At 43.2% G+C, this 26,047-nt stretch overlaps 1 protein-coding gene across 7 annotated transcripts in view; it reads left to right on the top strand.

Annotated features, from left to right (window-relative positions):
- The first annotated feature begins 2,028 nt into the window (after positions 1 to 2,028).
- The window catches only part of DYNC1LI2 (dynein cytoplasmic 1 light intermediate chain 2), a 35,194-nt gene continuing 11,175 nt past the window's right edge, over positions 2,029 to 26,047 (top strand). For 2 of the 7 annotated variants that reach the window (XR_002831823.1, XM_023763147.1), the window contains exons 1-12: positions 2,030 to 2,174; positions 2,293 to 2,409; positions 7,928 to 8,158; positions 11,467 to 11,636; positions 12,728 to 12,821; positions 13,757 to 13,892; positions 15,955 to 16,066; positions 16,535 to 16,594; positions 17,605 to 17,646; positions 18,037 to 18,154; positions 18,960 to 19,076; positions 20,485 to 20,552. Coding sequence is in view for 5 of the 7 variants with exons in the window: in XM_023763147.1 (XP_023618915.1) it covers positions 2,165 to 2,174; positions 2,293 to 2,409; positions 7,928 to 8,158; positions 11,467 to 11,636; positions 12,728 to 12,821; positions 13,757 to 13,892; positions 15,955 to 16,066; positions 16,535 to 16,594; positions 17,605 to 17,646; positions 18,037 to 18,154; positions 18,960 to 19,076; positions 20,485 to 20,552 (1,275 nt within the window). In the remaining 2 variants the exon portion in view is untranslated. Of the gene's footprint in view, positions 2,175 to 2,292; positions 2,410 to 7,927; positions 8,159 to 11,466; positions 11,637 to 12,727; positions 12,822 to 13,756; positions 13,893 to 15,954; positions 16,067 to 16,534; positions 16,595 to 17,604; positions 17,647 to 18,036; positions 18,155 to 18,959; positions 19,077 to 20,484; positions 24,512 to 25,430; positions 25,568 to 26,047 lie in introns of those variants that run through there. The other 5 variants (XM_014464888.2, XM_014464889.2, XR_002831822.1 and 2 more) reach the window with 5 other exon arrangements.

Raw genomic sequence — 26,047 nt, 5'->3', positions numbered from 1 at the left:
TGCCCGGGGAGCCGGGGTGGGGAGGCGGGCACCCCTCCCACGGGGTCCCCGCCGGGCTTTCTCCCTTGCCGGCCTGCCCGGAGCCAGCTTTGCCGGGGGGCCGGAGACCCCCGGCCTGGACAACCGGGGGAAGTGGCCCCGGTCCCTTCCGCCGGAGGGCCGGGGGTTTTTCCCCCTTTGCAGACCCCGGGTGAATGCCTGGCATGGTTTGCAATGGGGAGTTCCCCGTTTTTTTCCTTAAGTCCCCTTGGGCCGCAGTATAAACGCTTTTCCTTCAAAGTGTTCCCGGCTCCCGCCCTGGCAACCCCACCCCCAGTTTCCCCAGACGTGACCGGGAAGTGGGGCGTGAGTACGCGAGGAATCGGGGGGAGCAGGCGGGGAACAAGGTGGCGTGGGGTCGGGCAGATGGTACAGGAGTCGCCCCTCGATTTCCATGCGAAGTTAGTTGAAGGGACTCTGCACAGAACAGCTGGCCTCAGAGACTTCACTGCCTTATTCCAGCCCTCGCTGCTGGGTTACCGGGGTCGGGGCCCTGAACGTCTCTGGTTTCCGTCTCATCCTGCAAGTGGGGGAGTTGAACGGGGTTCGCTCATAGGGCAAAAACCCACATGTTGAGTGGGAACTGTGGGCCGGCCCCGGGCAGCACAGAGAGCTGTCAGACAGGACAAGAGTCTCTGTCCGGGGAGACACAGATGTGTTGGTGATTGCCCTCTACCAGTGAGGCCTAGGCAGATTCTCGTGGGAGCATCACACTGCTTGGTGCTGTTTTGAAAGGGTGATTTGTGATTTGGGGGGGGGGGGGTCAGGTGTTTTGAAGGATAAGTGTCACCATGCAGGGGGACAGAAGGTTTAGTCATTGGAGAAACACAGAGGTGACCAGAAGGGGTGGGGGCCCCTGGGTGGTTTGGCTCAGTGGATAGGGCATCGATCTGGGAACTGAAAGGTCCCAGGTTCGATTCCTGTCAAGGGCACATGCCCGGGGGTTGGGGACTCGGTCCCCAGTGGGGGGCTTGGAGGAGGCAGCCGATCAATGCTTCTCTCTCATCGTTGATGTTTCTATCTCTCCCTCTTCCTTCCTCTCTGAAATCATTAAAAATATATATATTTTTAAAAAGTGTGGGGGTTTGGGAGCTTTCGGAAGTTGTTTGTGTGAGATGACTGCTGTGGTGTATTGGGGGTAGATTGTGGAAGGCTGAGGAGCTGATGCTTTTCTCCCTGGAGGCCTCTGATTGTCAAAGGACCTTTTTATTTCCCCTTCCTTCCCTCCCTTAATCCTGGGGGGGAATTCCCCTTCCAGGGAGGGGAGCAGATGGTCTTCTGTAGGTAAGGACCATTGCACTGGATGAGAGAGGACCCTTAGAGATCTTCAAGAAGTAGGGTATCAAGGCACTCGATCTGGGCTGTAGAAAGGGAATTCTGGCAGCCGAGTAGCAGGTGGCTCACCGTGAGCAGGTGGCTCACCGTGAGCAGGTACCCGAGTCAGGCTGACAGTACCTGCTGGGTACCACGTGGTCCCGATGGAGGGCCTGAGTAAGGCAGTGGCGTTGGGGATGGGGAAGGAGACCTTTGATCTGTGGAATGCCTTTCAGTTCTCCTGTAGGTTCATATTATTAAATCCCAGGGGTGCCTAGTGATATTCCTTGGTGGTGGTGGTTCTTGGTGTTTAAGGTTTGTTTTTTGGAGGGGAGTGGTTGTTAGTTGGCTGGAGGGGGATGAGGAAGTGCTTGGTAATTACTGAGATTGTGCTTAAGAGTTTTGCGTAGGTCTGTAATCATTTTCATTAGTTTCCTAGCCATCAGGATGCTTATGAAAGAGATATACTAAAATGAAAAGTGAAGAATAGCTTCTGTTCTTCATCATTGTGACGCAGGATCAGACTTTTTTTTAGTTCAGAGTTCCTGTGTTTTAAGGTTAATTATATTTGGAAGATTTCTTGCTCTTCTTGTGGTAAAAGTTTATTTTGTGAGCAACTAGCTCCACCTTTTATTTTCAGTTCTCCAAATGCATGTCTTATAAATTGTAGATAGGGCCTGTGGACCTACTCTAGTCCTTCCCTTGTGAAATAAGGACAACTGCAATAGAATGTCATTTTAGATGTTGGGATTTGCCGCCTTTATCACCCCTCCCCACACCAACCACTCTTCAAGCAAAGCCTGCTTTGTTTATGAATGCAGGTGAGAGACCTCAATAGCAGGCTTTGCAGGAAATTCATAGTTCTTCATGTGAATGTCACGACTCCTCATCCCTGCCTACAGTAAACAGTACACTTTGTCTTATACCCATTATTTGTAGGTGAAGATGGTTCTGGGAAAACAACCCTCATGACTAAACTACAAGGAGCTGAGCATGGCAAAAAAGGAAGAGGCCTAGAGTATCTCTACCTCAGCGTCCATGACGAGGACCGAGATGGTGAGTGAAGCGTTGGTCCGTGGTGAGGGTTGCATGCAGGGCTCTGACACCTTGGTTGCAGCTCCTGCAACATGGCTAGGCATTCTCGATTTTCTGTTTAGTTCTGTCAACCAGTGGTCGTGTTGCCAAGTCAACGCCAACAGGAATCCCCAATTTGGGGTGTGGTGAAAAAGGAAACTTTATTTAGTGCAAAAAAGCTCAATTGTGAAAACAGCACAGCTACGGAACAGCTTAATGGTGTTAACATCTCAGTTAGGGAGCAGCGCCTGGCTTTGAGGAAGTTCTGGGGCAAGGCCTCTCTTTCTCTTTCACTAGGCAGCTTAGCTCTGCTCCACCTATTTGCTCTGCTCTGCTCTGCTCTAGTGAAACATCTTCAGAGGGAAACACAGTCTTCTGTCTTCATTAAAAAGGGAAGTGCACTTCCCAAGATAGAGGGGAGCTGACTTATATAGACAGAAGTCCCTGTCCCTAGACCCTGATTGGTCAGTGAAGATGCTGATTTAGTTGTGTAGCTCCTATTGAACTGGGGAAGTTTCAGCCCTATTGGCTGTTACAGGATTCCAGGAACTCCTCTATAAGGGCTGGCTCAGATGGCAGAAACACAGTGCAGAAAGGCAGTCAGTGTAGGAGGCAGGCAGCTTGGTGCCAGCTTCTCCCTGAAGCATGGTTTGCATGAGAGGCCCCGGTTTAGAAATGGCTGCTAGATCCTGTTTTTGTGTGTGTGTTTTTAATTTGAGCCCAGTAGCCACCAGGAACCCTTCTTAGTAGGTATATTCTTTCTTGGAGAATAATTCACAGGGGAATCGATGAAGTATATGTCTTTATAGGACTTTACTCACTTTTCTTTTTAGAGTATGTTAGTGAAAATTGGGAATAGGGCTGTCAGCTGCTGCTCTGGGTAACCCTCACTTACAAGGAGACACTGAAGGTAGTTCCAGATATACATAAAGGTAATAAGATGTTTTAAAAGCTTTGAACTTCTCTATGAGAGAAATGCATGGCAGACTGATCTATTGTTACTCTGCCTGGTTCTAGTGGAGGATCTGAAATGGGTGTGGTTCAGAATGTAATAGTTCAACAAATATTCACAGGAGACTCTTCTGAGTCTCTTTGTGACAGTGTAAAAATGCTAATTTCCTGTGTTTCTTTCAGTGGAAAGAATAGGAGCTCATATGTGATAATATTCTCTTTTAATTCCTCATCTCGAGAATGTGGATAGTAATAGTTTCTACCTACAGAGTAGTTGGGTTGATTAATAGTGCATGGTAAGCACTCGTATAAGGATTAGATATCATTTTACCATTTGAAAAAGTATATATTTATATTGATTTCAGTGAGGAAGGGAGAGGAAGAGAGAGATAGAAACAATGATCGGCTGCCTCCTGCATGCGTCCTATTGGGGATCAAGCCTGAAATGTGGGCATGTACCCTTGGCCGGAATCGAACCTAGGACCTTTCAGTCTGCAGGCCGACACTCTATCCACTGAGCCGAACCAGCTAGGACTCATAATTCTTTCTTGTAAGTATAATTATGAGCTGGATTGGAGTAATGGTTTTTGGTTACCATTACTCAGTTGCCTCCTTTATAAACTTAGGCTTTAGGGTTGGGGCCGTAGGGAGATGGTACAGGAGTCACTCCTGTACTGTTATTTATTTTAATGGCTCTAAAATAAATAATTATTGGTGTCTAGGTCTTTTTATTTATAGGAAAGTTATGTAGTTAAGGATGAAATATAGTCATTAAATTACTTTTTTTATACACATATTTTTATTGATTTCAGAGAGGAAGGGAGAGGGAGAGAGAGATAGAAACATCAGTGATGAGAGAGAATCGTTGATCGGTTGCCTCCTGTACACCCCACACTGGGGATTGAGCCTGTAGCCTGGGCATGTACTCTGACCAGGAATCAAACTGTGACCTCCTGGTTCATAGGTCAATGCTCAACCACTGAACCACACCAGCCGGGCTAAATTACTTTCTTTATGTTTTCCTTTACCCATTTAAACAGTAAGGATCATGATATAAGGGCGATTATATATAAGAGGGCAGATCTCACCACCTCTGGCCCTCTATTTCCTTATTGCTAAAATGAAGAAGCTGGACTCAGGTCCTTTCCAGTATGATAATTCTTTGATCTCCAAGAGTCATTATTAGTAAGAGGGCTCGGGTAAGGATTGCTTGTTAAAGCTTGGAGAACTGCGCTGTATTAATGGTAACTTATTGGTAATATTAGAACTCCAGGGACTTTATTCCTCCTCCTCCTCCCCAGTTTCCTTTGCCATGCTGAAAATTCCCCGAAGGATGTGAAAGAAAGGTTGAAGGTAGACCCGGTGCTGAGGATTCTCCTTGTGTAAAAAGGACAGAGACATTCAGGTGCCATTTAGGCCGAATGGAATCGGCGTGAGTAGGACAACTGAGCCAGGCCTAGAGGGTCTCGTGTGTCTGAGTCTTTTGCTTCCTGTCTTTGTTGGGCAGCATGGTTATTGTGAAAAGAAACTGGGCATTGGAGCCACACAGAACCGGTTCAGAAACCCATATAGTCACTAGTTGTGACTGACTGAACCACTCTGCACCTCAGTTTCCTCATTTTTAGAATTGGGTAATATATGTTTTGTAGGTTGACAGGATGAGAGGTGGTATGTATCACATGTAACGCAGAGCTTAAGACACAGTGGTATCTATAGTGCCTTTTGAAAAACATGGTGCAGATACTCTGTGACTCCAAGGCCTCCTGTTTCAAGATGGCACAAGCATATTTCATGCCAACACATCATATTAACCATATTCATTTGCCTTTGAGTTGAAGTACATGTTAACTTTATTTCAGATTCCTTAAAAACTTTTTGGTCTTTGCATTTATGGGATTTTTTCTAGGCCACCTATTTGCAGGTTCCTCTTTGAATCTGTGGTTAACTATATATCTTTCAGCTGTAGGCTTTTTATTACTATTATGTGATGAGACTAGGTTATAAATAAAGCTTGTTCCTGGTTTGTGGTAGGACATGACATGTCAAAGGACCACTGCCTTCAGGGTTGGGGGCATTTGTTTAACTCCACATGGGATGTGTATGATCTGCATGCATATGGGTGAGTTATGTGTAGTGGGCAGTGGGAAGAGAGACTGAAAAAAGGAACTGTGCCTGGTGAGGGGCAGGCTTTAAAATCTGTGGCCTTTATATACAAAGCAATATTTTTGAAGGAATTCACATAACCCAGTCCAAACTGCTATCTAAAATGTATTAGAGTTTTGATACACCTGAAACAAATACAAAATAATATTGAATGTAAACTGTAATTGAAAAATAAAATGTATTAGAGTTTTGAAAGTTTAGCTAGATGTAGATACCTTATTATACTGTTGAAATAAAGTCAGGATAATAAGTATTTTTTACAGTATGTTGATTATACAAAAAAAGGTAGTTAACAGCAGACAGATTTTTAAGATGTATGTTGGAATTTATTGGGAAATACGTTTAATGACATTATATTTTGATCGTAGGAGTTCTTCCTCGATGCACTTTTTTTTCCCCCTCGATGCACTTTTGAAAAAAAAAATTTTTTCCTTAAACACCATGACAACTTTTTTTAGATATATTATCAATTTGGAGAATTATCTTTATAATTTGGTCATCCAGTTATGATTTTGGGAATATGTTTCATTAAATGTCAGCACATGCACATTGTGTGAATGTTTTTAACTTTTTATTAATGGAAAACAAAAAGTATCTATCTATATATAATCTTCTACATATATATATATATATAAAAGGCTAATATGCAAAGTGTCCCCTCAGGAGTTCGACCAGGAGACCGGGCGTTTGATCGCTCATTATGACGTGTGCTGACCACAAAGGAGTGGTGTGGAACATGGCAGGGTGCTGAGGGAGCAAGGGAAGGAGGAGGCGGGGAACCGCATGGTGGTGGCACGTGGGTGGTGAGGGAAGGGGGAGGCGGGGAACCTGATCGGCCCTGACTGCTGGCCAGGCCTAGGCACCGTAACCCTGCAAGAATTTTGTGCACTGGGCCTCTAGTATACAATATAGAGAGAGACTAGTATGGACCCCAATTTACTTATCATTTGTCTTCAATAGTTACCAGTTCTTTATGAATTTTATTTTAACTACTAGAGACCTGGTGCACAGATTGTACACTGGTGGGTTCCCTCGGCCTAACCTGCAGGGATCGGGCCGAAACCCTCTCTCTGACATCCCCTGAGGGGTCCCAGGTTGCACGGGGCGGTTCTCAGGTGATGCACCCCGGAATCAAGCTCCCTCCTCTCTGGTTCCATGTGTGTCACCTGAGGCCCACAGCTGCCAAATCACTGCACCTCAGCAGCTCCTGCGTTGAGTGTCTGCCCCCTCGTGGTCATTGCTTGTCATAGCTACCGGTCAGATGGTCCCTTAGGTTTCTACTTAGAATAATAAAAGCATAATATGCTAATTAGACCGGACAGCTGAACGACTTTCCAGACGAACTGTGGCTGCGAGGGCCAAGCCCCTTGCATGAATTTCATGCATCAGGCCTCTAGTATATATAGATTATTCTCACCCTTTTTTTCCTTCACTTCAAATTGGATTATTATGAAGCAAATTTCAGGCATGTCATTACATCTGCAAATACGTCCATATGTATGTCTAAAAGATAAGGATTTTAGCCCTAGCTGGTTTGGCTCAGTGGATAAAGCGTTGGCCTGCGGACCGAAGAGTCCCAGGTTCGACTTCATTCAAGGGCACATACCTTGGTTACAGGCTCCTCCCTGGCCCAGGCCCTGGTCGGGCGCATGCAGGAGGCAACTAATCGATGTATTTCTCTCACATCGATATTTTTCTCTTTCTTTCCTTCTCTCTTCCACTCTCTCTAAGAATCAATGGAAAAATATCCTCAGGTGAGGATTGAAAATGTAAAAAATAAATAAAAGATAAGGATTTTTAAAAATGACCATATTATTGTTGTATCAAAAATAATTGTAATTCTTTAAATCATCAGGTATCCAGTGATTCACATCTCAATTTATATAAGTAATGATTTTATCTTAGCATTTAAATACAAAGGTGTCCTGTCTCTTTGGCACCCTTCGTAATATGTGAACGTACTGCTTAGTGTGACTGACACAAAAAAAGTATGTTTAACCACAGGCTCAGCAGCTTAGCTTGCTCCCTCACAGATTGCTGATGTTTTAAGGAGAATAGGTTATTTAGACTATGGAACAATTGACCAGTAGCCTTTATTTATTAGTATCTTTTAATTCTTATTGAAAGCTAAAGTGTGGAATCTTTTTATAATGTGGACACAATAAGTTAGAGTAGTTTAAAAAGTTTAGTTTAGACAGGTCCCTAGGCATCTTGACCAAGAGTTGCTGTCCACTGAGCACTTGGGCCTTTTCTGGTTAAGCATCTATGTGTGTTCTGTGTGGAATGTTGTGACTGTCACCTTCCAGTTGTTTTCTGGTGTGGCTCTTCTTTCAGCTGTGCTGGTGGTCATTGTCAGGCAGTAACTTAACTTCACTTCCTTTCTTAGATCACACACGCTGTAACGTGTGGATTCTGGACGGAGACCTATACCACAAAGGCCTGCTGAAGTTTGCAGTTTCTGCCGAATCCTTGCCGGAGACCCTGGTCATTTTTGTTGCAGACATGTCTAGGCCTTGGGCTGTGATGGAATCTCTGCAGAAATGGGCTAGTGTTTTACGTGAGCACATAGATAAAATGAAAATTCCACCAGAAGAAATGAGGGAGCTGGAACGGAAGTGTAAGTAAAATAAGGTTTTCTTAATGGGAAAATTCAGTGGTCTTTTTGGGTGGTTCCAACCACCTTTCTTTTGACAATGTCGAGAGGCTGCAAAGCTTCCCTTGCAGAGTGCTTGTGTTTTGTTTGCACCATTACAGTTGCTCCTGTAAAATCAGTAGTCAAAGCAGCCCTGGCCGGCACGGTTCAGTGGTTAGAGCATCGGCCCATGCACCAGAGGGTCACAGGTTCGATTCCAGACAAGGGCCTGTACCTGGCTTGTGGGTTCGTTCCCTGCTCCCAGTTGGGTGTGTGAGGGAGGCAACCAACTGATGTGTCTCTCTCACATCAATGTTTCTCTCTTTCTCCCCTCTTCCCACCCCCCCCCCCCCTCTCTCTAAAAATTAGTGGAAAAAATATCCTCAGTTGAGGATTAAAAAAAGTATTTAAAGCAGTTTTTATATCAAGTGTCACAGTTGAAGAATATTAATGAACCAATATTTTGTATTATCTTCATTGGTTCTCTTGTAAAATAAGGGTTTCCCTTTCCCCCGCAACTGTGATCAGTTCTGTGCATCTTTTTATATTTCTATTACTCTCTGCCTGCAGAGTTAGCATCAGTGGTATGGGGACTTACTGTGATCCCTGCAGCTTGAGTCCTTTGCCTGGGATTCCATTGAGGCCCTATGGACCCTCTTATTGGCAGGCTTAAAGGAAGCCCACAGACACATCTTTCACTCCTACCTTAGTTCATTTTGGGATCCAGCAAATATGATTTTAGTTCATATAAATAGGAAGGATGTTTTTTGTCATTAAAACGAAAGGCTATTTTAAAACTAAGGATGCCAGAACCCTTTTGAGAACAAAGAACTTTCAAATTAAAGGAAGTTTTTTGTGTGTTTTTTTTTCCTCTCTTTAATGTGGTTCAGAAGCTTGTTTTTCTTATCCCCAGTGGGGTGGCGTGCAGGAGGCAGCTGATCGATGTTTCTCTCTCATCGATGTTTCTAACTCTCTATCCCTCTCCTTCCTCTCTGTAAAAAACCAATAAAATATATTTTAAAAAATAAAAAATAAAAAAGCTTTTAAAAAAAAATAAATAAAACTAAGGATATCCCAGTCCTTTTGAGAACAAAGAACTTTCAAATTAAAGGAAGTTTTTTGTGTGTTTTTTTTTCCTCTCTTTAATGTGGTTCAGAAGCTTGTTTTTCTTTTCCCTTGCTTCTGTGCAGTTACATCAGCTTCTGTCCACTTGCCAGGAAAATGGGAGGGGCAGGGGCAGGGACTGGAGCTGTGGTGGCTGCGGCGGCAGCAGCAGTCTTGGCCAAGGCAGGCTTGGCTCAGCTTGGCTTATTTCCACAGGATGACATCATTCCCTTTAGTGAATTAATGAGGGCTTCTGGGGCATGGCACACGGGATCTTCACACTTCCTGGCAGAAGGGTTCAGAATGTTGGTGTGCTTTTCAAATGGTATTTCTGGCTATGTGTCTTCCTGTCATAACTTCCTAACTTGCTCCTGTCCCACATTAGCTTAAATAGGGAGTTTTGCATCTAATCTTTGGTTTGCTGTGTTTATGTGTGCTGCAGTGATTGGTATGCAGCTCAGCTCATCTGTCTCCAGCCACTGGCCTTTCTAGATAAAGCCTCTTTTCCCCCTGAAATAGAGATCCTAAAGACAACTTCTCAGAATAGTTCTGAGGCTGAAAAGCAGTTTTTCTTTCACTGCATGTTTAGCATCGTGCCTAGATGAGTGGGTTAATGCACTAACGAGTTCAGTTTCCAAACCTGTTTTCTTAGAGTTATATGTAACTTTGTAGATTTGTTAAAACAGAAAAAAAAAAAATAGAGATCGAGCCAAGGATATTGTTCCTTCCAGACAGGAAAAGTGTCCTTCTTGTGTCAGGTCTGGTCTAGGTGTTGGGGGTGCATACAGCAGACTAGATGCCTGTTCCTTGGGAGCTTGTGTTCCCATGACAGTGACACACTAAATTTTGTGTTCTTAGTCGATGATGTCTGTCACTTAGGATTCAGCTGCGTGTGACACAAAACCCAAAGTAACAGTGGCTTAAACAAGACTGAGGTTTATTTCTCTCTCATGTAAATGAAATCCAGAGGTAGGCAGGTCAGGCCTGGAAAGCAGCTCTAAGAAGACAGGTCAAGTACCCTGGTTCCTTTTGGCTTTTTGCTTTGTCATCTCGAGGGTGTGGTTCTCTTCCTCTTGACACCTAGAGCTCTAACCCTCACATCCCTGTTCCAGACAGCAGGATGGAGGAAGAGGAAAGAAGGGCTGAAGGGCTCGTGCCTGTAGTCTATGTGGCCATGTGTTCTAAGTATCCGGGTTCGATTCATTTATAAGAAGAAGAGAAAGGACACTGGAAGGCAACAAGTAATTGCTGGAACCAATCCATGCCTCATGACTCTGGTCAATCTTCTGAGGACCTCTCTTGTTTTCACCACCCCTCCTCTGCATGGTGAAGGAGTATCTTTGTTACTGCTGGTTTTAGGTTACATTTTAATAAAGCAGTTGTCTATCCTTTTGCTCAGAGGACTCACGCTTTCCAGATTAATGGGACTTTAGGTATTGTAATTGAATGAGCGAAGGGTTGTTATCCAACCTAGTTTCCAATCCAGCACCAGTCATCTGCCTGCTGAGTTTGGAAAGCTGTTCCATGGCCAGCCACTGTCTTGCAGAATTAGGTTCTCCATTGGTCCTGAATCTGTGGCCGCTGTTTGGCTGCAGGACCCATCTGAGCGAGGGGAAGGGCAGAGCAACCCCCAGAGCCGCCAGAAGATTGTGCTTGTGTGTAGATTAGTCTTTCCTGCTTTATGCCTGGGGGTTCCCTTGCTTATCAAGTAGAGCAGGGGTGGGGAACTTTCTGCCAAGGGCCATTTGGATTTTTTTCTTAAATATATTTTTTATTGATTTCAGAGAGCAAGGGAGAGGGGGAGAGAGAAACATCAATGATGAGAGAGAATCATTGATCGGCTGCCTCCTGCACACATGCACAGGGGATCGAGCCCGCAACCTGGGCATGTGCCCTGATGCGGAATTGAACTGGTGGCCTCTTGGTTCATGGGTCATGCTCAACTGCTGAGCTTCACCGGCCAGGCCAGAGGAATGTTTTTGCTGCTCTGAAGTTATAATGCTCAAACTGAATATGTCAGAATTGGCATTTTATATCATCATCCCCAAATCCCTAATATTGCAGTAGGATGCAATTAGGAAATTTGTCACAATTCTTTTTGTTTTGTGCTTGTTCCTACCTTTTTTCAGTGTTCTAAAGCTGGCATGTATCTCTCTGTGTGTAATTTTCTTTTCCTTTTTCACCTATAGTTGTGAAAGATTTTCAAGACTATATTGAACCAGAAGAAGGTTGTCAAGGTTCCCCACAGAGAAGAGGGCCTCTGACCTCGGGTCCTGATGAAGAAAATGTTGCCCTGCCTCTTGGTGACAATGTGCTGACTCATAATCTGGGGATCCCAGTGTTGGTGGTGTGCACAAAGGTGTGTGCCAGGGAGCTGCAAACTTGACTTGATTTGGCCAGTGAACAGTCACCATCTGAAAGAAACTGGGAAGCTTTAATTAGGTGTCTTCCCAAGGGAGAGTTGTTCTAATTCAGGATTCATTAAGGTACATTGAATATGTCAGCATAGAAAATGTCATTTAAACATTGTTGCTGGAAACATGACATAACTCAGTTTGCTCATAGCCTGGATTGATCTCTCCATGAAGCACTGTCAATTTATTGAGTGATTCAAACTTAGAACTAAAAAAAGTTTTCATAAGGCTGTGTAAACCAGTTCATCTAGCCCAAACTAATGTTGAAAAATATATATGGAAGAGCAGAATTCTTTTGGGCTTTGGTCTGTAAAGTTTGTTGGACATGAGATGATTTTCAGAAAGGAACATAAGCCTATGAAAAGAAGGAAGGAAACTTGAAATTTCAGTTTCTTTTATCCTGCAGAATGATGAAGTGGGAATAGAAATTAAGTTCAGTTATAGAGTAATAAAGTTGTGTCTCTTACAAAATAAAAAGGAGTGGCTTTAAAACATTTTGAGTTTCAAAAGTACTCCATTCCCAGTCAGAGCCACTGTGTTGCCCAACTATAGGGAGTACCTTTTGCGAGAATGGAGCCCTATGGAATGTGCAGTGCCCAACCATGCCCAGTAGGCCTGTTCTTGATGTGACCTTGTTTGATTCTTGGAACCTTAGTGAGGTGATCAGGGTTCTTATATTCCCGCTTTACAGATATGGAAACAGGTCCAGGATAAAAGAAAAAATATTCAGTTGCTTTTTTTTTTTTTTAAGAATTTTTATATATGTTTTTATTGATTTTAGAGGGGCGGGAGGAAGAGGGAGAGATAGAAACATCGATTGGCTGCCTCCTGCACATGCTCTTCTGGAGATCGAACTGGCGACCTCTTAATGCATGGATCAGTGCTCAACCCCTGAACCACACCGGCTGGGCTGTCCAATTGCCTTTCACTCTTGTCTGTCTAATTAATGCTTGGACTTTTGCCTGTGGCTTTCTTTGGAGCTGTGATACTTTACTCCTGAAGAAGACACTCATTTTTCTTTCTGTCTTCCCTGCAGTGCGATGCTGTGAGTGTCCTGGAGAAGGAGCATGATTACAGGGACGAGCACTTCGACTTTATCCAGTCACATCTACGGAGGTTCTGCCTCCAGTGTATCCTTGGGGTGCTGCTTTGGGGCCCGGGGGCACAGGCCTCCCTCCAAATGGAGCATCTTCAAGGAGACAAGTACTTCCTGAATCCAGAAAGATCCTGCCAGGGAGATAATGTATACATCTTTTTACTAGTTTTGTATATTACTATGTTGGAATTTGAGACTTAAGAATTTTTGCCTATATTTGATCACTTTTATTTTTAATGCTGTATATTTGATAGCCTTTTATATTTAAGAAGGAAGCTGATGTTTGATTTATTACCAAGATACTTTTATCATATCTTGGAAAGCTTTTTAAACTTTGCTTCTTTTGCAGAAAGGGTTAATTACCCAACACTATTGTTTTAGATGCTACAAGTGTTTTGTGCTGTCCATGAGAAAGATGCTGTGTCAGTAGTTCCTTGAGTCCAGTATCTATAAAAATCCAATAGCAGTTGGTGCCGTAGATCCACTCCCTAGGGTGGGAGTGAGGGATACGTTCCTATCACTTCCTTTGGACCCTTTAGCTTGTCCAGTTCAGTAGTGGTTACCAGTACATGTAGGTACCCATCTCATAAACGTGCTTAATGGTAAACTTAATCACATGTGAGCATCTGCGTGGGAAAGAATCTGTACCTTGGATATACTGAGGGTGTTTTCCTGGGCTAGCTTCAGAACTATTAACTTGCCTGCTAAGAAGTAATCTTAATGGGTCAGAAAACAAGTTTACATGTTAAAAAAGGAACTGCATGGCCCACTAGCAACATACTCTTTACTTTTGACCTGGTTTGTCTGCTATTATTATCCTTTTAGTTTTTTAAAATTTCAACGCTTTTCTATTGATTATGTATTAATCAAAAACTGGTCAACCTATGGGTAATATTGTGAGGATTGTGCTTGTGTGTGTTTGCTTCTGTTTCCTGTAGTGAATTGGTTTTCCTTAAGCAGATTGCTTAGATGGAGCTGCCTTGATTTACACATCAGTGAAGGAAGAAAAAAACCTCGACTTGTTGTATAAGTACATCGTTCATAAAACGTATGGTTTCCACTTTACCACGCCTGCCTTAGTTGTGGAAAAGGATGCAGTTTTTATGTGAGTTCTTTGTAGGTGATGCTTTCAAATTCTTTACTGTACATTTGCTCTTTACTTTTTATCTTTCCAAGTAAGGTGCCTTCTGTCTTACACAGCCAGCTTTCTGCGGCCTTGGCGCAAGGTGCTTGGGCTGGACCTCCCAGGTGATAGGTACACCCACATTTCCCTCTCCGCTCCTTCCCAGATTACTGGCCATTCTGCCTCCAGCCTGAGAGAAGTGGGTAGCGTGAGGTCACGGGTGCTGCCTTTCGTCCTTGAGAGCAAGTTGCCAAAACTGAAGCCAGCCATTTTTGCTCTTACTGTCTACTTTGGTAAAATACTAGCTGAGGGAAGGAGTTGAAGTAGAGGGAATTGGCGCTTTGGGGATCCTGAATGTTTTCTGTCGAAGCATCTGGTTTCTCTCTGGTCATCAGCAGGCATCCCTGTCAGCATGGGCTTCGGCTATACTGCCTGCTTAGTGTGTTTCCAGCATTTCACATTTTGGGAGCCCCTGGGCAGGGATTTGGGTACCTGTTTGCCCGAGTTTGTGTCTTTCACTCACTGGAGAATGATAATGCTGTGGATGCATAAATAAATGTTGAAGCTGTGGTCTCTCAGAGGACTTATGCCATAGATCAATGTTTTTAGTCTTAGATATTCTCTTGACTTAAAGAATTACAGGATATTCAGCAAATACTGAGCACTTTGTAGGTACCTGGGATCTATGCTGAGTACACAGAAATGAATGAGAGACGGTCCCTGCACATGGCACTATAAAGACACACACACACAGCCAAGGAGAGGTAGGGGAGTAGTGGGATAGTGGAGACAGTGCAGCAGGGAAGGCAGAGAGAGTGATGCTAGAAGGATGAGTGGTGTGGGCCAGGCGGCCAGAAAGAATGGAGGAGCAGGAGGGACAGTCTGTGAGAAGACTGAAGGTGTGAAAGCCAAGAGCTCGGGACTGAATGGATTGCCTCCTAAGCATTCAGGGAGAACCTCACTTGGGCTGTTTGTAGACAGCAAACCTGGAGGCTTGAACTGATAGTAGAGAATTGTCTAAAGCAGTCAGTGGCACAAGTGCAGAGCAGTGTGTATTTGGAGTCAGCCAGTGCCCAGATCACACGTGACCCCAGGGAGCAGGAGGAGCAGGGAGACTGGCTGGGTTTGGGGCTGGTCTGGAGTGGAGAAGTATCTTGCAGCTTCTGAAGGCTGCATGGGTCATGGCGGTATCTTGCTCACACCTTGTCCCTTTGCACTTTGGGTCCTCTAGGTAGTTGCCTTTTGGGGAGCTGATGACGTCAGCAGAGCGATTTGGGTGCAGACCCCTGGCTAAGCACTTCCTTGGTTTTAGAGCTGTGGAGCAGGAATTGAATGGAGAATGAGAGGCCTGTGAGAACAATCAGTCACCATCTTTTAGAACTTCTAAATTCAAATGTAGGACATTTTAAACTTGCTCCTTTAGGAAAGTCTGTTGGCTGTGGCTTAACTTAATGGATCCTGGGTACCATCTTGCCCTGTGGTGTCAAGCTGGGCAGCATCCATGTAGGACTCTTTGTGTCCCTTTGGTTTGGGTCCAGGATAGTGCAGGTCGTGGTTCTCCCCTTGGCTCCAGGGTAGATTTTCCCAAACCAGTAAAATGTATGAACCAATCCATAAGAAACTTGTCAGAAAGAAGAGTTCTCAGAGAAACAGCTCGCAGGAGAAGTGCCTGCATGCCAAAGAGAAACAGTCCCATCCTGAGCTGTGGCCTCTATGCTGGTCTCTGCATTCTCTTCTCTTAGAACAGGCCTCCATCGTGTCCTTGCTCTTCTGGATGGAGGTGTGGGAAGGCCCTGAACACTTGCTGTGGGTCAGCATGTGTAATCAGTAAGATCCCAGCAGGGCCTACAGTGTTGATGTGATGAGTTATACCTGCAGTAAATCTTGGCTTGTCTACTGAAAGTTGCAAGCCAACCCAGCAACTGCAGATGAGATCTTGTGGGGAAGGAACTCATCCAGGAGTCCTATCTAACCCAGAATGTGCTCTGTACACTATAAGGCAGTCCTAGGAAAAACAAGTCAATCCCTTTCTTTTTGCCTTTAGACCTGCTGGTTGGGACAATGAAAAGAAAATAGCCATTTTACATGAAAATTTCACAACTGTGAAGCCAGAAGATGCATATGAAGACTTTATCATGAAACCTCCTGTGAGAAAGGTACCCAAATCAATCACTTGAAGAGTTACAGGTATTTTTTTAATGGGAAAAGAAACCTATAAAGAATCAGGTTTTACACGTTAAACAATCCTGGGTCAGGGGGTAGTAATCCAAGGGCTTTAGAAAAAAAAAGTCTTTAGATGAAGTGTGGTATTATGCAGGTGGATTTGGGTGGGGCATGAGTGATGGAATGGGGTTGACCTTTCCCCTTAGGTCCTGACAGTACCTCTACCACCTCTGAACTACTTAGTTGATCCCTTGCTCCTAGGAGGTGTTAGAACCTACCAGACTTTTACAAAGTCACTTGGCCACATGCCAAGGCTGGTCTCAGAAAAAGTCTCAGCAGGGATTCTGCCCATACCCATGTGGAGACCCTAGCCCAAGATTCTCCTTTCAGCATGAATTTTGATAGTAGTTCAGATGTTCTTTACCTCTGACCACAAATGAGTGTGTCTCTTCCCTTCACAGCTGGTCCACGACAAAGAGTTGGCAGCGGAGGATGAGCAGGTGTTCCTAATGAAGCAGCAGGTAAGACCAGTGAGGCCAGAGCAGAGGCCTTCTCATGAGTGAAATGCCAGTTCCCCGGGGCGAGGTCGCCGGCATCAGAGAGCTGCAAAAGGAGTTTCGAGCAGGTCCCGTTTCCTTCCATTTCTAGAATTGGTGCAGAGTAGGGATTAGACCACCTGCCTCAGGGAATCCCTGCCTGCCTTGCAGATTCTACAGTGATGGGCTTAGTTATCTTTTTAAAAATATATATATTTTATTGATTTTTCACAGGAAGGGAGAGGGATAGAGAGTTAGAAACATTGATCAGCTGCCTCCTACACACCCCCTACTGGGGATGTGCCCGCAACCAAGGTACATGCCCTTGACCGGAATTGAACCTGGTACCCCTCAGTCTGCAAGCCAACGTTCTATCCACCAAACCAAACCGGCTAGGGCAGTTATCTTTTTAAGTACCTTTTTTGTCTGGAAATGTAGGTTTTCTGGCATAATACTTCCCATGTTGGGCAAGTGCCCTGAACTCACTTCCATTATTTCACATAGCCCCCTACAGCCTTGGGAATGATGGCAGGTGAGGTGATACACCCATTTTGTAGGTGAGGAAAGTAACTTCCCCAAACTGACCAGTGAGGCCAGAGCAGAGGCCTTCAGGATGCAAACTCAGTCTCACCTGTTTCACTTGGGCTGTTAGACATGCCACAGGTCTGCTGTTAGACATGACATGTCTAATATGGGTTAGACATGACATGTCTGGTGGAGCAGGCAGGTCAGCAGGGGGTGTTAACAGTTCTTTTGCCAACTGTTCCTCCCTTCTGTGCTCTCCTTGCTTTCTTAGCTTCAAAACTGGTTACTTGGAATATGTTTTTTCACCAAATACCAAACTGCTCAATTGACATTTTTTGCATTTAGTGTTAAACCCATGACTTGGTTGTTGTTAATGGCGCCCTCTAGTGGAATACTTGGAAGTGTTTCTCCAGACCTTCAGTGCACTTGGCAGGCCTTGGTTAATGGCCAGTATGTCCCTCTCTTTGCAGTCACTCCTTGCCAAGCAGCCAGCCACGCCCACGAGAGCTTCCGTGAGTACCTTAAACAGAGGGTCAAGGCCCAGTGTCTTGGGTGTCTTCAAATCTTATACCATTATTTGTAAGAGCGTGTGTGGGCTTTTGTATTTTCAAAGGGAATTTGGTCCCCCGAAGGCCTAGGGCCAGGAACATAGTAGGAACTCAGAAAATATCTGAGGAAGGAATACTCCTCTGGGATTTGAGTGAACAGGCTTTGTTATCTTGATACCTCTTCTCTCAGGAGAAACAGGTCTAGAAAGGGACTGAGCTGGGAGCAAACGCCCAGTACTCCCATCCTTCTCTCTAGACTGGAAAATACCCTGTAGACTGATGGTTTCATTTTTGGAGTATGTATTTTCTGTTATTTTTATGCCTGTGTGTGACTTGGGTTGGTTTTGGACTTAGGAATCCCCTGCACGAGGACCCTCTGGCTCTCCAAGAACTCAGGGCCGGGGAGGGCCAGCCAGCGTGCCTAGTGCCTCCCCAGGCACGTCAGTAAAGAAGCCGGATCCAAACATCAAAAGTATGTATCCTGTGTCTGTGGAGAGAGGCTTAGACCTAGGCCTGAGCTCTGTGGGGACTGCGTGGCTGGGTTTGGAAGGTAGAGACCATGGGCTGTTTGCTTCCCCAAGAAGGGCTGCTTTCCACATCCCCTCTCTCAGGGGAGGGGCTTGTGGTTGGCAGAGGCCAAGGCCTGTTTTTTTGTTGGAATCGGTGGCTCTTGCATCTGACTTTGTGTAAGACCTCGGTTAGGCAGTGCAGATTCCTTTGGAGAGGAATACAGTATAAGAAGTCACATTAAAATGTGTGTTTTAAGTCCTTAGTTTTGTTTTTATTATGTTTATTTGATTACCATTTATGAATTGTGGGACTTTCCCCCCTTCACTTCTCTTGTGAAGCTCTATTACTTGTTAGTTGAAATAGCTCTTTTCCCACTGACTTAGTAATTAATATCCAAAGATGTTGGGTGCAATAAGACCTCAAAACAAAATTTTATTCTTGCATATTTGATGGCTGTCTTCTATTCTGGATAAGAGCTTTTCACAGCAGCTTTGGACTGTTATGGGATTATAAAACTTTGAAAAACACTGTCTTGTGGACTTGTGGACAGGGAGATGATGTAAAGCACAGGTTATCTATTGTGCCTCCAAACTGGTGGGAAATCTAAACAGGATTCCACTTATTAATCATGCTGACTTGTATGATTGCTCAGTATCCTAGGAAGACAGTAGCCACTACTGGATCATTCCAAGCTGAAAACTAGGTTTTATTTGTTTAATTGAGTTGTCCAGTTTGTGTGATGCTTTTTTTTCTTAATGTTTCCTTAGATAATGCAGCAAGTGAAGGGGTGTTGGCTAGCTTCTTCAACAGTCTGTTGAGTAAAAAAACAGGCTCTCCTGGAAGTCCTGGTGCTGGTGGGGTGCAGAGCACAGCCAAGAAGTCAGGTACTGAAGGACCCTTGGAGACTTACGAGCCTTCTGGTTGAGGGGTGCTGGAGGTGGGAGCTGGACAGGAGAGTGATTTCACCTGACCTGCAGACCTAATCAACCTGACCTGCAAACAGCCAAGCAAAGGAAGCACTTCTCTGCTTTATACTGACTATATTTACAGTAGGATTACCTTATTACTGAACAGGTTTCCTGGGCACATTTATGGTGGGATTAGTGTACATTCAGGTTCTCAGGAACTGACTGTTGGGTGAGTTGAGGTAGGTCCTAACCTATACATGTCCCCTGGTGTAGAAGCTCTGTCCATTGGAGGTCATGGTCTAGAGCAGCGGTTCTCAACCTGTCGGTCGCGACCCCTTTGGCAGTCGAATGACCCTTTCACAGGGGTCGCCTAAGACCATCCTGCATATCAGATATTTACATTACGATTCATAACAGTAGCAACATTACAGTTATGAAGTAGCAACGAAAATAATTTTATGGTTGGGTCACAACATGAGGAACTGTATTTAAAGGGCCAGAAGGTTGAGAACCACTGGTCTAGAGTGTACCATTGGCATTTTATTCATTTAATTTCTTTTTTTTTAAATTATTTTATTTTATTTTTATATATATTTTATTGATTTTTTACAGAGAGGAAGGGAGAGGGATAGAGAGTCAGAAACACCGATGAGAGAGAAACATCGACCAGCTGCCTCCTGCACACTCCCCACTGGGGATGTGCCCGCAACCAAGGTACATGCCCTTGACCGGAATCGAACCTGGGACCTTTCAGTCCGCAGGCCAGTGCTCTATCCACTGAGCAAAACTGGTTAGGGCTCATTTAATTTCTTGTGATGCTTTACAAGGATTTTTGTTTACTGCCCCCCAGTCTTACCATGTGCTGGAGCTGTGAACACACTGTCTCACTGGAGGGTTGTAATTTTTTCCTGCATATGAACCTCACCCCCCTCCATCTGTCCTTTATGTCTTTAGAGCAAGTCTATATCTTAGAAGTCTCTGAAACAAATAATCAAGTTCCTTGGGAATTACACATTTTCCCTGGAAACTTGAGGCCATTTTAAAAGTTCTTGGCTCTTAATTTTCCATTGGCTGTACGATATGTTAATACAGTGTTTTCCTTAATGGGTGTTTTCGTATCAAAGAATGCCATCAGGGAATCACTCTATCCTCAGGTCAGCCTGGGCCTTCAGGGGCTCCTGAGTTCTTGTGGACTCAGAATCTGGTCTGGTGGCCCAGGCTGTGAGCTGGTATCCCCTGGTAGGAAATACGAATTATTTGGTTGGGGGAACAGAGACCTGTGACATTTTGAATAATGAAGGACTGAATTTAGGTCTGCCTCATAATCATTGTAATGAAAAAAGGCTTTTTTCAATAACCCATCATTGCTTTTTTTTTTTTAAAGGACAAAAGACTGTGTTGACAAATGTTCAAGAAGAACTGGATAGGATGACTCGAAAACCAGACTCCATGGTAACAAACTCTTCAACAGAAAATGAAGCCTGATCCTCCTTAAAAGTGCATATGTAAAATGACCAAATAACTATGTATATTGATCTGCTAAGACCAGGATTTTTCTGATACGGCACATGCTATCAGTTTTTTGGGGCAGGGGAGATGAACTCTAAAAAAAAAACTTCATTGGCTTGTCCGAGTGTGAATTGCACATTTAGGAAGGTTATGTGTCAGATCCCTTTGTTAAGGATAACCTTGGACTCGCAGGCATGTTGCTCTCTCGTGGGAAGCAAGTGCAGCTGGGGCTTCATGTGGAGGGGAAGGTAGATGAAGAGAGAGAGAGCCCTCTTTCTTTCAGGGCGGAGCAAATGAGACCAGGAAATCATTGATCAGATGGTTAGTCTGACCAGGTGCGTGCTAGCAAATTCACTTGTTCTTGGGAAGCAGATTAAGTAGCAGAAAGTCCAGGAAACAAAAAAGGCTTAAAGGAGGAATGAGAGAAGTGATGGTGGGGGAGCTGAACGTTGAAGGAGGTGAAGGAAGGAGGAGATGAGCAGTGTTAGTAAATACTGTGTGTTCGGTAGAAGTTGAATAATCATTTTTAAGACTTAATATCAGAAGCATTTCCAAACTAAACACTAAGCAAAATGGGAATTAGACTTGTTCTGAATGCATCTTTAATTTATGAAAGATGTGTTAAGTGTGGGTGTGCCTGAGTCAGGTGGAGCTGACACAGGGATGGGGAAGATGGCAGCCTCCCCGGACTCACGTGCTTGGCCGAGGCCATGTTCTCATGGGAGGTGCTGGGCTCCATGCATGTGCACTGTGGGGCAGACAGTCACTGGGATGTGTTTAAAGTCGGCAGTTACAAAATTAGTTTACTTTAAATAGTGTTTTTTTTTAATAACTCCTGCTCTGTTTTTTAAATTTCAAAAACCTTTTCTTTTTTTTTACTACCACAGGCTGGCCTACAAATAGAGAATGGGTGACCAACCTCTCATTTTACTATAATGCAAAGTACTACAGAAAGTTTGAGGGAGGTTTTTAATGTAATTGCACACTGATTAATTGGCTTGCACCAATCCCTGCCTTACTGTCTGTGGAAGCCATCATGTGCAAAAGGGTCTTGTCCTAGCTCCCTGGTCTGATCAGTGCTATGAGATGGACAAACAAATGAATGTTTTATATTGAAAATGAAGATGATATACTTCTTGTTTTGTGTTTTTCATAAAATGAAGCTTTTTTTTTTTTCTTATGGAAATAAGAGTTTCAGGTGTCTCCATTTAGGGCAAATTCATGCACATTATCATGTCACAACACCATTCTGGAAATGACTTCTGTGGATTTGAAATGGCACTTTTAATTTTATACATGATACAGAACTTTTAAATGTAAGCACTACCATTAATTTAATGTCTAAAACATTCGTTGTCAAACCAAGGGAAAAACCACAGTTCATTTATGTGGAGTTTACTTTTTTTATATGAATGTTTATTGTACTGTGTCTGAGCATAACTTCCCTAATGTTACTACTTTTACATACAAGATTTGACTGACCACTAACATAGTACTGGGCATAACTTAATATCCTATGTTATAGAACAAGACTCTAAAACTGTCTTGAATTGCTTTTTTGTAAAGGTCTGAACACTGTTAAGGAGAAAGCTGAGTATTTACTTGCCTTTCTGACAAACATAAAACATGTTTCTTGTGCCAGTTTTATTGTTGAAAATATACTTTTTTACCCTTTTTAAATTCAGGGTTTTTTTTTTAATGTATTGTGGTTTCCAATTACCAAATTGTCCAGGTAATGACAGTAAACTGACTGTGGAGTGATAGTTGTGGGGTAGTGACCACTAGATGCCCAACAGCTTGTGACCACACTAGTGGTGGGGTCACTTAATTCCTCTGTAGGGTCTGGGAGTGGGGCACAAAATGAGTGACCTCAGGAACGAGAAAGGATTCTTGGAAAGGCACATGCCTAAGGGGGATATGGAGTGATTTTAAATTTCAAAGCATCATTTTACTTTTCGTTTATTTTATTTTTTTATGATTTAAACTGATAAGCACTTTTGTGTCACTGTAAAATGTACTAAAACCGATGAAATGCTAAGGCACCTGTGTTCTGTGAAGGAGGGTTTCTTGGAAACCACTTTTAATTTCTCATGGCAAATGGATGCTCCTAGTATCAGAAGGAACTGTTGCATAGTGTCATGTGCTTAGTGGTTGCCAAAGTCTACCAACTTTGGGGAGCTGCAGGGTTCTTTTTGGGAGGTGGGGGGGATGGGAGGGTCTTTTTGTTATTTTGGGGCTTTCAAGCATTGGAACCAAAGGCCAAACAATAAACAGCCTTTACTTTTTAAAGTAAAATTCATGTTATTTGCAGAATACACTTGTATGGTAGACTGTTAAATAGAATTTTATGACTATTTATATACATTATAGTGGTTACATCTGCTGTTTGTCTTTAAAATGGAAAAATCAAAGAAATAAGCCCAGTTTTGAAGATGTGGCCTTATCGAGGCCATGAGTTATTCTTTCCTAAAAATGCAACGGGTATGCTGCTAGAATTATTTAATTTTGTTTGCACTTTTTTTTTGATTGGCATTTTAAAATCAGTATTTAAATTGAAGACTTCGCGTTTCATTAGTTTTAACAAAGTTGAAAGTGACTGCTCTGTACATCATGACCTTAACAATGTTGATACTGTAAGTGAAAGTTCACTGTTGTCTCTATACTAAGTTTATTGGTGTTTTTCACTTAAAATTAGGACTGCAGATTATTCCCCGAGCAGGCTTGGTCCAGGGGGGTGGCTCTATCCAGATGCAGTATGCAGTCATGTGGAACCTTGCTTTCTAGTGCTGGGAAAGAAGATGTCTCTAATTACTGGCTTCAATAAACATGAATCCAGACTGCTTACAATTTTTGGTGACTTTCTTTATGACAAATCTTCCCATTGGAGATACATTGAATTGTCTGCTCAACATGTGGGGTGTCTGCCCTGTAGCTAAAAATGAATACCTCTCGAAATTCTCAGAAATTTTGTAAAAAAAAAAAAACATTTGAAAGCCATTATTTTGAGGTATGTGGAGTTCCACGTAGTGGGTAAAGCACAGTGGGGTTTGTGAGTTGTCCAACCTATTTTCTTTCCTCTTGGATAAATTTTTGATTGTCTGAATTGGGCTAGGTGATTTTCATTTAACTAATTTAGAAGCCTTGAGGATTCATAGAGGACTTGCAGAGCAACTATATCATAATGGGAATAGTAAAATATGTTCAAGAAAATTAGATTCTTTGTATTAGACATCATTGCATTTCTGATTGTTATAGTTTAAGCATGTTGGGTTTGTTCTTTAAAGCTGATTTAGTATACAAATTTTCTCCCCAACATTTTATTTTGAAAAATTGTAAACCTCCAGAAAAGTTGAAAGAGAAGTATAGTGAACTCTAATGTTCTTTTATATAAATTCACCAGTTAGTTAATTATCACATTAGGAGTTCTTAAATGGTAATTTTCTTATTTCATCATGCCTTCTACATTTATTAGCTGGCATTCATCTGTAAAGAAGAGTTTTCTACCCTCTGTTCTTTTTGGGTTGTGATTTTTACTATGAATTTGGTTTTATTTTTTAAATTCAAAGTGTTATAATCTAATAACTCAGTATTTTTTATGCTTAGCTTGCCCCAGATTTGAAGAGTGGTGATCTCCTCCAACTAGCTGTGTCTTTTTTTTTTTAAATTGAGATTTAATTCACAACTTCAAATCCACTTTAAAATGTTGATTTCAGGGATTTTTTAGTATATTCACTATGTTGTGTACCCATTACCACTATCAGATTCCAGAACATTTCCATCACCCTCAAAAGAAACCCTATACCTAATAGTCCTAATTCTCCCATCTCCCCATTCCCTGGCCATCACAAATCTCTCTATGGATTTGCCTACTCTGGATATTTTACATAAATGGAATGATACAATATGTAGCCTTTTTGTGTCTGGCTTCTTTTATTTTAGCACTAGAGGCCTGGTGCACGAAATTCGTGCATGGGTAGGGTCCCTAGGCCTGGCCGGTAATCATGCCCGATCCAGTTCTCCACCTCCCTCCCCACCACCTCCTTCCCTTGCTTCCTCAGTGTCGTCGTCCCTCCCTGCCCCCCCCACTCCCCCCCCCGCCGCTGCTCGCCCACCATATTCCGCGCTGGCCCCTGGTGGTCAGCGCACATCATGGTGAGCGATCTAACTCATGGTTGAACTCCCAAGGGGACAATTTTGCATATTAGCCTTTATTATTATATAGGAGGATAATGTTTTCCAGGTTTATCCATCTTGTCGCATGTATCAGTAATTTACTCTTTTTTATGGCTGAATAATGTCCCATTGCATGGATAAACCCCTATTTTATCTGTTAATGCACATTTGGGTTTCCAGTTATTGATTATGAATAATGCTTCTATGAACATTCATATATGTTTTTATATAAACGTGTTCTTTGGGGAATATATCTAGGAGTGGAATTGCAGTGTCATATGGTAATTCTATGTTGCCTGAAGAACCACTAAACTATTCCATAGCAGCTAAACCACTTTACATTCCCAACAGTAATGTATAAGGGTTCTTTTTTTTTTTTTTTTAATTGATTTCAGAGAGGAAGGAAGAGAGAGAAACATCAATGACGAGAGAGAATCATTGATTGGCTCCCTCCTGCACGTCCCCTACTCGGCGGGGATCGAGCCCGCAACCTGGGCATGTGCCCTTGGCTGGAATCGAACCTGGGACCCTTTAGTCTGCAGACTGATGCTCTATCCACTGAGTCAAACCAGCTAGGGCTGTGTAAGGGTTCTGATTTCTCCACATCTTAGTCAACACTTGTTTTCTGTTTGTTTGTTTTAATTATAGTCATCCTAGTAGATGTGAAGTGGTGTCTCAATGACTAATGATGGTGAGCATTTTTTTTCGTATGCTTATTGGCCATTTGTATATCTTAGAATTGTCTATTCATACCTTTTGCTCACTTAAAAATTGTCATTTTATCATTGAGTTGTAAGAGTTCTTTTTATATTCTAGATACTAGACTCTTAGCTGTGCCCTATGGACACCCCTCTCCCCCAACTGGTCTTTGAACATTTCCTTTCTGTCACAGAAAGATGTTCCATGCTAATCTTACATTTCCCTACCTTTCACCTGGAATCAGCCATTTTCCCAAGGAGTCCTGGTTCCCTTTAGTGGGGATTGGAAATTAGAAACTAAGATCTGGACCAGCGGTTGCCAGCCGATGGTCCGTGGGCCACTGGTGGTTCATGAGGTCCGAAAGGTTGGTGACTGCTGGTTTAAGGAAACCTTTGGAGCAGTGGTCACCAACCAGTGGTCCATGTGGTCTGCGAGGTCCGAAAGGTTGGCGACCGCTGATCTGGACTATAGGCACTGGGTGCTATTCCATCTAGGCCCTTTCAGTGGGCATACAATATGTAATTTTAAAATATTTAACATTGCTTGAAACTTGATTTATATCAGTT

This window comes from Myotis lucifugus, unplaced genomic scaffold (assembly GCF_000147115.1).
Source record: "Myotis lucifugus unplaced genomic scaffold, Myoluc2.0 scaffold_274, whole genome shotgun sequence".
NCBI classification, from domain to species: domain Eukaryota; kingdom Metazoa; phylum Chordata; class Mammalia; order Chiroptera; family Vespertilionidae; genus Myotis; species Myotis lucifugus.
The sequence above is the reverse complement of the archived record's forward strand: the minus strand, read 5'-3'. Positions and strand labels throughout refer to the sequence as shown.